The sequence below is a fragment of the Myotis yumanensis genome, unplaced genomic scaffold (genome assembly GCF_028538775.1).
Source record: "Myotis yumanensis isolate MYYU_CA2020_CCGP unplaced genomic scaffold, mMyoYum1.0.hap1 SCAF_1, whole genome shotgun sequence".
Classification (NCBI taxonomy): domain Eukaryota; kingdom Metazoa; phylum Chordata; class Mammalia; order Chiroptera; family Vespertilionidae; genus Myotis; species Myotis yumanensis.
Window position 1 is genome coordinate 232,891,662 of NW_027223752.1, and position 14,137 is coordinate 232,905,798.

At 41.2% G+C, this 14,137-nt stretch overlaps 1 protein-coding gene across 5 annotated transcripts in view; it reads right to left on the bottom strand.

Annotated features, from left to right (window-relative positions):
- Positions 1-14,137, bottom strand: part of C1QTNF7 (C1q and TNF related 7) — a 97,023-nt gene that overhangs the window by 15,863 nt on the left and 67,023 nt on the right. Inside the window, exon 2 of one of the 5 annotated variants that reach the window (XM_070411085.1) lies at positions 4,226-4,309. The exons of the other annotated variants lie outside the window; for them this stretch is intronic. Within the exon in view, the coding sequence (XP_070267186.1) occupies positions 4,226-4,309 (84 nt within the window). The remainder of the gene's footprint in view (positions 1-4,225; positions 4,310-14,137) is intronic. 5 annotated transcript variants of the gene reach the window in all.

Consider the following 14,137-nt stretch of genomic DNA (forward strand, 5'->3'; position numbering starts at 1 on the left):
CCTTATACACATTAGCAGTCACTTCTCATACAAAATGCTTTGAAGGATTGTATTGAATTATGCAAATTTATAGAATATGGGCTAACATGTATTTTCCCCACCATTATGCTTCTTTGGAGTTAGAATTAAAGCTCTGGAGATATTGGTATTCTTGAACAGATCTGTCCTTGATGTGAATTGTAAATGACCATCTATTCTATATTTCTGTAGGGATTACAAAATAACAAGTTTTTAGATTTCAAACACATACTGAAAAAAATTACTTTGTGGAACTGTAGATTTAAGAACCTTCATGTTGATGTGTGTTTTGAATCTGTAAGGCAGGAATGTAGTATACAGTATTTTGTAAGTATATTTTTAGTGATGGAATCCTTTATTCTTGCTAAACTAGCCATGGAAAACACTTGGAGAAATACTGAATAATTCAGTGTAAAAATTGAACTTCTAGAAAATGTATGCACAGATTGAGATCCCTTTGTAAATAGTATTTTTCCCTTTATTTAAAAAATAAAACAAATCCATGCAGATACAGTCAACCCATATTTGACAAGGGAGCCAAGAATACTCCATGGGAAAAGAGTAGTCTCTTCAGTAAATAGTGGTGGGCAAGCAATATTCACATGCAGAAGAATGAAATTGGACCACCACTAAAAGATTAACTAGAAAGGGATTAAAAACTTAAATGTAAGACCCAAAACTATAAAACCTATAGATGAAAACAGAAAAAAAAATCATTGACATCAGTTTTGGCAACAATTTCTTTTTAATATGGCATGAAAAACAGCCACCAAAGCAAAAATAAACAAGTGGGACTACAGCAAACTAAAAGGTTCCTGCACAGCAAAAGACACAATCAACAAAATGAAAAGGGAACATATATAATGGGAGAAAATATTTGCAAACCATGTATCCGGCAGGGCATTAATATCCAAACTATATAAGGAACTCATATAACTCGATAGCAAAAAACCTCAAATAATCTGATGGAAAGTGGTCAAAAGATCTGAATAGACATCATCCCAAATTAGATATACAAACTGCCGACAAGCACATGAAAAGATGCTCAACATCACTAATTATCAGGGAAATGCAGATAAAAAACACAGTGTGATAGAACCTCACACCTATCAGAATGGGTATTATCAAAAAAAGGTAAGGAGTGTTGGTGAGGCTGTGGAGACACGGGAACCCTTGTGCGGCCACTATGGAAAACAGTATAACAACTCAAAAACAACTCAAAACATTAAAAATAGAACCACCACATGATCCAGCCATTCCACTTCTGATTATATGTCCAAAGGAAATGAAAACAAAATATTGAAGAGATATCTGTACTTCCATGTTCATAGCAGCAGTATTCACAATAGCCCAGATGTGGAAACAACCTAAGTGTCTATTGACAGATGAATGGATAAAGAAAATGTGGTGTATACATACAGAGGAATACTCATCAGCCATAAAAAGAAGGAAATCCTGTCATCTGTGACAAAATGAACCTTGAAAGCATTATACTAAGTGAAATGAATCAGACAGAAAGACAAATACTGTATGATATCACTTATATGTGGAATCTAAAAAGTTAAACTCATAAACACAGAGAGTAAAATGGTGGTTTTCAGGGGCTGGAGAGTGGGAGGAAGGGGGAGATAGTGGGCAAATGGTCAAACTTCCAGTTATAAGATGAATCTGTTTTGGGGATCTAATGTACATCATGGTGTCTATAATTAACAATACTGTAGTATATACTTGAAAATTACTAAGAGAGTAAATCTGAAATGTTGTCACTATATACACAAAATGATAATTAGGGGGGTGGATAAAAGTGTTAATTAATTTGATTGTGGTAATCATTTCACAAGAACCAGGATTATAAATCCACACGTGACTGTGTATCAAATCGTCACATTGTACCCCTTACACAATGTTATGTCAATTATATCGCCGTAAAACTGGAAAAAAAACCCTGTAGTTGTGAGAAATGTACACTGGTGCAGCTGCTATGCAAAATAGTATGACAATTCCTCCAAAAATTTCACACAGAATTATCGTAACATCCAGAAATTCCACTTCTGGGTGTTTACCCAAAAGAAGTGAAAACCAGGACTCAAAAAAGATATTTGAACACCCATGTTCACAGCAGCGTTATTCACAACAGCCAAAAGCTGAAGCAATCCAAGTGTCTATCAACAAATGAATGGACAAACAAAATATGGTACATGCATGCAATGGGATATTACTCCACCTTCAAAAGGAACAAAATTTTCACACAAACTACAACACGGAAGAACCTTTTTTCAATTGAATTTATTGAGGTGACACCAGTTAACAAAATTATACATGTTTCAGGTGTACAGTTCTACAACACATCATCTGTACACTATATTGTGTGTTTGCCACCCCAAGACAAGTCTCTGTCCATCACCATTTATCCTCCTTATATCCTCTTCAACTGGCTCCTACCTCCCTTCTCCCTCCAGCAATCACCACACTGTTGTCCCTGTCCATTAGCTCTTTTTCTTTTCTCCTTTTGGCTCAATCCCTTCAGCCACTCTGAGCTTCCCCCCACCCTCCACCCCACGACAGCCGTCAGCCTGCTCTATCTATGAGTCTGTCTCTATTTTGCAGAAGAATCTTGAAGACCTTATGCTCAGACAAATGTTGTATGTTCCTACCTATATGATGTAACTAGAACAGTCAAAACTGTAGAGACAGACAGTGGAATAACAATTGCCAAGTGCTGAGGGGAGGAGGAATAGAGGAGTTAGTGTTTAACGAGCACAGAGTGTTATTTGGGGAAGATGGAAAGTTCTGGAGATGGATGGTGGTGTGATAGTTGCACAGTACTGTGATGTACTTAATGCCACAGACCTGCATGCTTAAAATGGTAAATTTTATGTTATGTAGACTTTACCATAATTAAAAATAATAAAAAATATTGAAATGGAGAAAACATAGTGGTCTTCTTATTACTCTGCTAGGTGTTTTAGAGACAACATATTCATAACCTCACACAACTTTTATTTTACAAACAAGAACATTGAGACTGAGGGCTCAGGCCCACACAGCCATAAAAATGCTCAGGACTCGAACCGAGCTCTTTTTGTTTCCAAACACTTGAGTTCTCCTCTACATCCTGTGAGGTGAACTGTAACATTGCTTCATGACAAAGGGCTGGACTTGATTATTAAGTCAAGTTGAAAATGTGTTTTGCCTGGAAATCATTAGGAAGAGGATAGGTAACCAGGGCTGCCAAAATGAGACATATCCTTGGCCTACAGGGGAGATTTCACAACAGCACGCTTTTCCTTCTCTAGCTGCACGAGGAGTGGCCCTGTGAGTGAGACAGGATGGGACCTTAGGTGTTTGTGACTTCTGTTCTATGGTTCCTCATCTCTTACTGTGAGACTCCAGTTTTCCTCCCCAGAACTTCTCCTTCCATTGGCCATGCATCACCTACCCTTGTCCTGTCACCAAGTCTCCTATAAGACCACACACCACACTGTTTTGGATATTTTTGTTGTTGTTGTTAATCTTCCCCCAAGGTTATTTTTTCCATTTTTTAGAGAGGGTGGAAAGGAGGGGGAGAGGCACAGAGAGAGAAACATCTATGTGAGAAAGACACATCGATTGGTTGCCTCTTGCATGCACCTCAACCAGGGCCAGGGAGGTATGTGCCCTTGACTGGGAATCAAACCTGAGACCCTTCAGTCCTCATGGCCAATGCTCTAACCACTAAGAAAAACTGGCTATGGTTGTTATGGCTATTTACTTGCTTTTTCTCCACCAACATATAAACTCTGTATCACCAACATTTAAGACAAAGACTGGTCTATAATAGAGGCTCAACTAAGATTGAAAGAAGAAAAATATTCATTCATCAATATTTATTTTTATCTACAGCTTTGGCTGCCTTATGTAAAGTGCTATGATGGCACAACAGTGATAAATATTGATATCTGTCAAACATATTGTAATGTTAAGTCCATATCGTCTTCCCAAAGACCCTTTTTGTGGTAGGTTGGACAGGGAGTGGATGTCTAGAGAAGTCAGGTAACTTCTTCATGGCAACCACACCAGTGTCAGACCAGAGATTTGAACCCAAGTCTTCAGTTTTGTGGAGTCCTCTTAGAGAGCTATCTGCTTAATACACTCAAAAGCTACCATAATGATATGGGTATCGTACCAACATTTGCCAAAATTCTCAAAGAAAGAGTAAACACCATACCTTGCTCTGGGATAGTGGGTTGCTCCAGGATTCTAAATCCACAAGAGACCGAGGATCTTTCATGAGAGCTCAGCGAGAAACTTGCTTTGGTACCAGAAAGAAAAACAGATCCAAGTTCTCAGAGATTTCCAAATAGTTGTGCTAAAAATAATGTTCTCCTTTAGTCCCAAAGAGTCGGAGGCCCTGGAAGTCATTCATCAAGTGAGGCACAAGCAGGGGTTGGTTAAAACTACGGTTTTGTTTTGACATAAACCTTATAAGCCTGCTTTTGTTGACAACGTTTACAGGCGCCTCCATCTCGGTGTGGAATGGCCTCTTTTCCAGATTTGTTTACTTAATTTTTTCCCTCTTCATTTGTTTTCCACTGAGGGGATGTTTCAGGGAAAAAAGAAATTACTCACTGACTGGAAATTAGTTAACTTAGAAAAAAGAGTCACTTTCTATTTGAGAATTTTTAAGGTAGAGCATTCAGATTCTGGACATAGGGTGGTGTCTCAGGGAACAACAAGGAGATTTGTCCCTGTTCTGATAAACATGGCAGAAAAATGGCCCCTCATTCTACATGCTGCAAAATGCAACAGAGTTGTGAGTAGGGCACTGATGTTTTCTTTGTTTTCTGATAAATGGACAAATAATTGGGTATTCTTAGCAGACTAATATGTCTTTGTTCTTGTAGAGAACTGACAGTAACAACTCAATGGGCAGAATGGTTCTTCAGATCCTATGACCACTTGTCTTTGATGCAATCAATTTCTTTGTTTCCTTCTGATAGTTACTTATATCTCCTTAGCAACAGCACTATGTAATCCATGATGTCATTTATGGAAATGAAGTGACTGAAAAATCTTGTTTCCATCTTACTTTCTCCATCACTCTTCTCAAGCAACTGTAAACTCTAATAGTTAGGGAAGTGCACTCTGACCACGAATTTGACCAAGAAGCTAGTGGACTTTGCATTCCCATAAGCTTCATTTTGCCTTTGCTATCCACCTCCCATCCCGAAGAAACTGTCTTTTGAACTTGTTGGCCATTCAAAATTTGAGTGCCATCATAGGGTGGTAAAAGCATAAACAAAGAAGTGAGGCACAGATTTTCACTAAATTAGTGTAAGACCTTTTTTATTTCTTAAATAAAATTGACATTGTAACATCGTATAAGTTGAAGCTATACAGAGTACCACCTTGAAAAAATTTAGATATTATAATATGATTGCCATTGTAGCGTTTTTACCACATTTCACAATTAGAGTACAATATTATTATCTATATTCATTATACTGTGCATTAGGTCCCTATGGCTAATCACTACTCATTACAAGTTAGTACCCTTAAACACCATCCACCTTATCCTTGTGTCCTCATCTTATGGTAAGCTACAGAGTAGGACCTTAATCTCTGCTTTTTTTTTCTCATTCTCAAAATAAAACTGGTTGTTTTTTTTTTATTACTTCTAGGTTTCCTCACAATTCTTAATAGTCTCTAACAAAGTGCTTGTGCCAGATGGGATAGAATTTAAGAAAACAGTTTCAGCCACTTCTATGCATATAGTCATAGAAGTCTTCTGGAAGGAGATTTTTGTTGTTATTGAGAGAAGTCACACCAATGGCTTTTCATGCTGTACATCAAAGGAGGAACTTGGGAGTGGCTCCGTGAAGGTTCTTCCTCTCAGGTACCCTTGGCTAGAGAGGGGTTGAGATTATTTCCTTAAAGCATCTAGGACCTTTGGAAAGAAAGAAAGCAGGATACAACTTTTTCTCCCCATGATGTAAATGTAGGGAAATTAGTAATAGACAGTAGGATTGGCCTGTTTCAAAGCCTACTGTGAAGTAAAACACTATAGAGCACAGGATGGAACTGACCAGGAAGTAAAGAGACCTAAAGGAATCTGGAACGGCCAGCTTGGGTACATATATGAATGAGGCTGAAACTAACTGCTTTCAGTTCTTCTGTCATAGCAGCTATCCTTTGCAGGATGGTTGAACACATGATGGTGAATTGAAAGTCATTACATTAGTAGTGGGGTAATAAGGGATTAATCCTGGGGTCATTGAGAGCATCCCCTAGCAATGGACAAGCATCTACTGGGTTGTGCATGAGTAGCGTCACCATTTGGTGGCAGCTAAAGCAACAGGGAGAGTAGGCAATGAAAGGTTTTGCTTTCTACTTTCTACCTGAAAAGCCTCTACTGACCCTGGAAGTATGTTCAACCAGAGAGAGCCAGCATTTAAAGATCTGGGGCACACAGCAGACATGGCAGCCAGGAGAGAACCATGAGAAGAGCACCTATTAAGTAAAAGTACTTTGGTCATGTTTTTCCAATTCTCCTACTCCTTGATCTGACTATAGACATGCCTAAAGTGGAAGGAGGGGTAGGATTGGGGGAAGATTGAAAAAGCATAGCATATCCTGAGCTAAAGAAGTACAAAGGAAACACGCTTTATATTGGATGTAAAATTGAAGTTTTGACTTATATTTATCTTTTTTAATATCTGAAAATAAGTCACAATTGACTAGTAAATGGTTCGTGTAACTGAAAATGACCAGAAAGGTAAGGAATTTGCCTGAGATGTCATGAAAGGGCAGGCAAGAAAGACCCAACAGAATTTGACTAGAAGAATTGATAGGAGAAAAATGAGATTGCTTCTTATTTATATCCTATTAAGGACAGATGAGACACCATTTGGTAAATTCAGTAAACTCTGGGGAGTGTTCTAATGTAAAATAAAGGGTGTTATGAGAGTGTTTAGTGGAGAGACTTAGTTGAGACTATGATTCGAGTTTTCCTAAAGAAAGGACATCTGACCTGAAATAGGAAAACAGGAGTAGGCATTAACCAGGAAGAGGAGTGGGAAAACACCTTCAGGCTGAGGAAATGCCATATGCAAAGGCCCTTTGGTAGAATGATTTTGAAAGAAGGTCTTTCATTGAAAGGAGCAAAAGAGAACATGTGCCTGAAAGGAAGATGTGCCTGAACCAGGCAGGCAAAACTCTTCTGGTCATGGAGGTTCTGATTTTGATCCTGTGGGTAGTGATACCACTGTAATTAAATAACTTATTAATTAACTAACAGGAAAGGAGCAAAGGAAAGGCCAAATAATATAGGCAGAAAGCTGTAGTTTAACACTCCTCAGGTCTGTCCCTTGAAGATCCTGGGGGAAAAGACTGGAGAAAGAAAGAACAGACACATGCCCAGAAAAGTCTAAGTGACGTAAAGAGGGTACTTGTCTGTCAGTCATACCTGGGAATAGGTCATTGGTCAGAATAGGCATAGCCACTGCAAGGGTGTGAAATCAGAGACACATAAGTTTCTAAACAAACAGAGTTCCCTTTCTTGGCCTTCTTGATCTCTTGGGATATTTGTTGCAGGAGGTGTACTAATGGATTACAACTAGCCTGGTGCTCTGCTGGACTCAGCTTCACCATGGAATGGAAATTCTGGACACTGGCTCTGCTTTCAGCTCTGCTGTATCCCAGCTGCACATTTTCTAGGACTGGCTTAAGTGAAATGGGCCTTTATAAACAAAGGAACATAACTACACAAATAAAAATCACTCAGTCTCCCATGCCAGTCTAAGAAAATTCTTTTCCTCAAGTTATTGTAAGAACCCCATTCCCACTAACAACAGAGAGATTCCACCTGTGCAACTCTTCAATAACAGAAGGACCCCCTGAAAGGCTGTGAGTGGGACGTTATGGGTCATATTGTCATCTCCCACTCAACCCTAGTTCGCTTACAATAATGAAGATGATATAAGTAGAGGTGATACATGTTTCCACTTTCCTGGCTTTTCAAGGTGAGTTCAATAAGATATAAAGACCCAGTTTGGTTTCTAAACAGAATCTGCTTTCATTGTAGGGCAAGATGTGAGTCCTTATGAGAAAAGTAGTTGGTGTATTTTTAAAAAAAGAAAATTCATCCATTCATCACATGAACAAATGTCATATTTCCCTACTATGTGCCAGATCCTGCCTAGGCCCTGGAGATAAAGAGTTCAAAGAGGAAGACAGTCTCCCCAGGCACCTGGGGCTCCCATGCCAGGGGGATTTTATATCCTTAGGGAAAGAGGAAACCTCAGAGGTCATCAGCCTGATTTTCCATTCTGTAGATGGGAAAACAGATTCCAGTGAGAATTATTTGCCCAAAGGCCACTTTTATACACAACACCATAATTAGATCTTGGGTCTCTTCTATTATTTCCAAGACTAGAGGCCCGGGGCATGAAAATTCATGCACTGGAGGTGGGGTTCCTCAGTCTGGCCTGCCCCCCTTTCACAGTCTTGGAGCCTTTAGGGGCAGGAGGCGACCCGGCGATCAGGGGAAGGCAATGCCCCCATCACACCTCTGCTGCTGCCACTGCCAGCAGCACAAGCCTTGACCAGCCCAGGTTACCTGAGTTCTGGTGCTGCCCTGGACAGCTGGGCAGCTGACATCTGAGGCTTGCCTTCACCTTGGGCCTGCCCTGAGTGACTGGGAAGCTGACATCTGAGGCTTGCCTGTGTCTCAAGCCAGCCCTAGGTGGCTGAGCAGCTGACATTTGAGGCTTGCCTGTGCCCTGGGCGTCGGCTGGGCAGTCGACATCCGAGGCTTGCCTGGACCTTGGGCTGGCCCTGGGCAGCTGGGGGGCTGAGGGTGGGTCCAGCCGCACCTTGTGCCTGCCACCCTCCTGGCTGGGCTGATAGGACTGGGGGACTCTGGTGGGGCTGAGAGGACTGGGCGCCACCATCTTGTGGCTATGGGCACCACCATCTTTGTGACGGTGTGATGGTTAATTTGCATATTTCTTCTTTAATAGATAGTATTCCTCTGCATAGCAGAGCCTCTCACAAGACCTGATTCCTAACTTCACATGGAGAAGACACTAAACTATTTTTTTTAAAGACAAAAATATCCATTATTGTGGATAATTGGGAATTAACAGTATAGTATTATCCCAGATCATGATACTTAATCCTCATCTTTGTGCCCAAAATGTCACTTCTAATATTTTAACTCGTAAGAAAAATTTTAAAAATTACAAACGTATAGCCCTAACTGGTTTGGCTCAGTGCATAGAGCATCGGCCTGTGGACTGAAGGGTCCCAGGTTCAATTCTGGTCAAGGGCATGTACCTTGGTTGCAGGCACATCCTCAGTAGGGGTTGTGCAGGAGGCACCTGATTGATGTATCTCTCTTGTCGCTGTTTCTAACTCTCTATCCCGCTCCCTTCCTCTCTGTAAAAGATCAATAAAATATATTTTAAAAATTACAAACATATATGAAAATAGAGATCAAATGGATGCCTTGGTCCCATGAACCCACCACCCAGCTTAACAATCACCTATGGGGAATCCTATTTTATGAACACACCCATTCACTTGTCCTCCCTTTGCCCCCAAATCTCATACATGGCATCATTTATTCCATAACTATTTTGGGAAAACCTAGACATTTTTATCATCTTGGGTAATATAACAGATTGACACCATGCATCTCCATCAGCCCTTGAGGCCTTTTAACCAAAAATGAGCATACTTTAGATCAGTAAAAGATGTCTTAAAAGCACTTTAACACACAAACTGCTATATTTTATACTAAATGTTTTAAATGTAATTTTATGTAGTTGTCAAGATTTTTCAGTGAAGTTTTCAGAGAGCAGGGGGAGTTCTCCAATGGCTTGTTACAGAAATTCCAAGAAGGCTTGGATTCTGGGAAAGAAGACTGCAGAGAGGTCTTTCATGTTGCCATGCATGGAGATGGGTGGGGCTGGGACCAGGTGTTCCCGCTGTTGGCTCTCACTGACAAAACCTGACATACCATCAAGATTCTTTAGGAAACACTAAAGAAGTGGGGCTGTCTTTAAAATGTTAGGTAATCCTGGATTCTTGGAATTGGAAAGCTAACAGCAACATTTTCCTGAGAAATGTTTGGCATTGAGAGATAGCTTTATTTTGCATGCATGTGTGTGTGTGTGTGTGTGTGTGTGTGTGTGTGTGTTTTAAATTGAGATATAATTGACATATAACATTACATTAGTTTCAGGTGTACAACCTCTTGGGTTGCATTTACGATGCCCACCACTGTATGACAACAAAATCCAGGGGAAAGTAAGCTCTACAATGGTCAGGCACCTTTAGTCTCTGGAACACAGACAGTGCCATGGAATGTCTGATTTGGAAGTAACTTCAGAGGTTGGCAAAGCAGACCTCCACTGATGCTTGACCATAGATGTGTGTTTTGTGGAGAGAACATCAAAGCTTGTTCCCAGCAGTATTGCCAATTGTACTGTCTCTGGGTTGGATGGTTCCAAATTCCCTACACACCCTCAGCCAGGGGTTAAGCCCTGTTCATTAGTAATTTCACAGAACTAGTTTTGTGCTGGGAGCGTTAAGATGCTCAAACCCCTTGTTAGATTGGATATAGCAGGTGAGACACACTGCCTAGGTTGAAGTTATCTCATTATTTCCCTGGGTAGATAGCTCAGGAGGACACGAGAGGCAGCTTTATGTTGGAACAGAACTATCACCCCCTGGTGTGGCTGGGGCTCAAGGACATCAGAGGCCTTTAGTCACCAGGCTCTTCTTCTAAGGCAGTGATGGCAAACCTTTTGAGCTCGGTGTGTCAGCATTTTGAAAAACCCTAACTTAACTCTGGTGCCGTGTCACATATAGAAATTTTTTGATATTTGCAACCATAGTAAAACAAAGACTTATATTTTTAATATTTATTTTATATATTTAAATGCCATTAACAAAGAAAAATCAACCAAAAAAATGAGTTCGCGTGTCACCTCTGACATGCGTGTCATAGGTTCGCCATCACTAAGGAGTCTTTGAAGAGTGGGACTTCCTTATAAAGCTTTCCAAGAGTCCTTGCTCAAGGATCAAAGAGTCACATGATCAGGGAGGAGGTAGGGAATCCATTTATATCTCTTCCACGCCCAAGCTGTCAGCCCTGCTAGTCCTCCCCTCAAGGCTCTGCACTGGCCCGGATCTACTGGTGACCTTTGCCCTGGTCATTTGCTGCAGTCTGAACTTCCTTTGCTTCTTAGGCTGTCTAAAACCTCCCACCTTTACAGGTCCAGCTGAATACCAGCTCTGTTAACTCAAGGTGGTTTATTCACCCCACGCAGGTTTATCCAGCATCCCCCTGTCCCAGGCACTGGCCATGCATTAAACAAGACCATTCTGGTCCTCAAACACACTTCATTTCCTAGGAGCACTCTGATTTTAGGTGGTGTTGCTCTCTTTCAACCTGCATGATCTTTCTTCCTGTTTCTTCACTTGGTTCAATCCCACACTCATTTTTAAAATCACCATTAATCTTCAACAGGCATTGGTAAACACCTTTGAGCAGACTCGATGAGGCCTCAGCGTTAGAAAGAGCTAGAGAGCTACACAACCGTCAGGATTTTCACTATTACTGGTTTTATTTTATACATGGAAAAAATGGAGGCACAAGTAGTATCTTGTCTGAGACCACACAGTCTTAGACTCTTAACCACTACATGTTATGACCTCTTTTCAGTAACTTTATACACATTAAGGACAGAAAGTGCTACAGTGAAAAAGAAGAGGGGTTGGAGACAGAGACTAAAAAGGGGGACCTAATTTAATTCAAGGGATTAGGGAAGGCCATTCAAAGGAAGGGGCATTTAAGAGGATTCCTGAGGATGACTTAGCCAGGTGAAGACAGAAGAAGAGACATGTAATGTTCTGGGGCAGGAGAGGGCTTTGGGAATTCTAGAAAATGAAAGCAAGGTAGGTTGGCATTTACACTGAGTGGCCAGATTATTATGACCACCCCATCAGTACTTCGTTGGGCCACCTTTTGCCTTCAATAGTGCAGTGATTCTTCTTGGCATTGACTCCACGAGATGTTGAAAGGTGATGTGAGGAATCTGACACCATGCCTGATGAATAGCACTGTCCAGTTCTGTGAGATTTGATGGTTGTGGAACCAGCTGCCTGGTGGCTCTTGTAATGTCATCCCACAAATGCTCAATTGGATTGAGATCTGGTGATTGTGGGGGCCACCTAAGCAAGATAAAGTCTCCCTCATGTTCTTGAAACCACTCCTGCACAATATGAGACCATGGCATGGTGCATTATCTTGTTGGAAGAAGCCATCTCTATTGGGATATGCCATCTACATGATAGGATGAACTTGATCAGCAACGATAGTTAGGTATGTTGTGCTATTCAGACGTTGTTCCACACGAATTAAAGGGCTCAAATCATGCCAGGAAAACATGCCCCAAACCATAACACTGCCCCAAACAGCTTGAAGGATTGTACTCATGCATGTGGGGTGCATGCTTTCATGCTGTTTCTGCCAAATTCTCACTCTGCCATCTGCATGGTGCAACTGGAAAAGTAATCAGACCACATGACTTTTTTCCAATGCTCGATTGTCCAATCCTTGTGTTCCTGTGCAAATTGGAGACGTTTTATCTTGGTAACTGCAGACAACAAAGGTGTTTGAACAGGCCTTCGGCTGTTTTGCTGATACTCGCTCCATGGCTCCGAGCGCCAACAATCATCCCATGTTCAAAGGCTGTTAAATCACATTGTTTACCCATATCTTCAGAATAAAATCACTTCTACTGTCATGGTAAACAACCTGATTCCCTATTTATAATGGTCTGGCCCTCTAGCAACTTCAGCGCAAAATTATAGCTAATTTGCCTACAGAAATCAGGTGGTCATAATAATCTGGCCACTCAGTGTATATGACAAGGTGACCTACATAGCAGAGGTGGTCAGAGAAATAGGCAAGGTGGGGTCATTTCAGGGCTTTAAAGAGTGTAGATTTTATCTTAAGAGCAATGGGAAGGGAAACCATCATTTTCCTTATGATTAAAATGGTGTTCTGGCTGCTGTGCGGAAAGTGGACTAGAGAGGGCTGGGGAGGCTGAGGCAGCCATGCAGACAAGAGATGATCATGGCTGGCCACGGCCACTGTGGTGTCAGGGGATAAAGAGAGACATCTAGAGATTTTGAACATATTTTTGTTTAAGTTCTGATGGATCAGACATAGTTTCCTATGGGAAGCTGCTTCTGCACTCATCAACACCAGCCAGCTCCATAGCACCTTTTCTCTGTTCTCATGGCCCCCCACCCTATTATCTCATGGGTGACGATCTCCATTTATTTCATTTGCTAACTTTCTGGACTGTGAGCTAACTGTTGTTCATTGTTTTGCTTGCTGCTGTACTCTATCACTAGAACAGTGCCTGCCCCTTGATAGGTGCTTGATAGATGTTTTTAAATTTTATTGAATTGGTCATTGTGCCAGTCACTGTGCAAAGTATTATGTGCATCCTCTTGTTTACTGCACTCAGCAACCTCATATGAGGTTTGATCCTCATTTCACAGATGAAGAAACAAAGGCATGAAGGGCCAGTTGCCTTTATCTCACTCATGTAACTATAAAGTGCGAAAGGCATGGCTTGAATCCAGTTCCAAAACATTTTCATCATCCCCAAAGAAAACCCTGTACCCATTAATCAGTCACTCCCCATTCCTCACTCTGACCGCCAAACCTTGGCGGTGACAAAAGACCTTGAGTGTTCTGTCTGCACCTCCCACCAGCTTGCACATTCGAGGAGCAGGGCCTTGGTGTAGATTATCACTGAATTTAAAATCCTGGCACAATGCAGGCAGCCAGTAAGTAGGTGTTCAGGGAACTCCACCAAACTGAATCAGACAGCAGAGACATACAATGGAATACTGTTCCGCCATACAAACAAACAGGACACTGATACAAATTACAGCACACATGAACCTCGAAAACATTATTCTGAATGAAGGAAGCCAGACACAAAAGGCCACATATTGAATGAGTCCATTTGTGTGAAAGATCCACATCGGGTAAATTCATAGAGACAGAAAGCAGGTTGGTAGTTGCCAAGGCTTGGCAGTTGGCGTAAGGAAT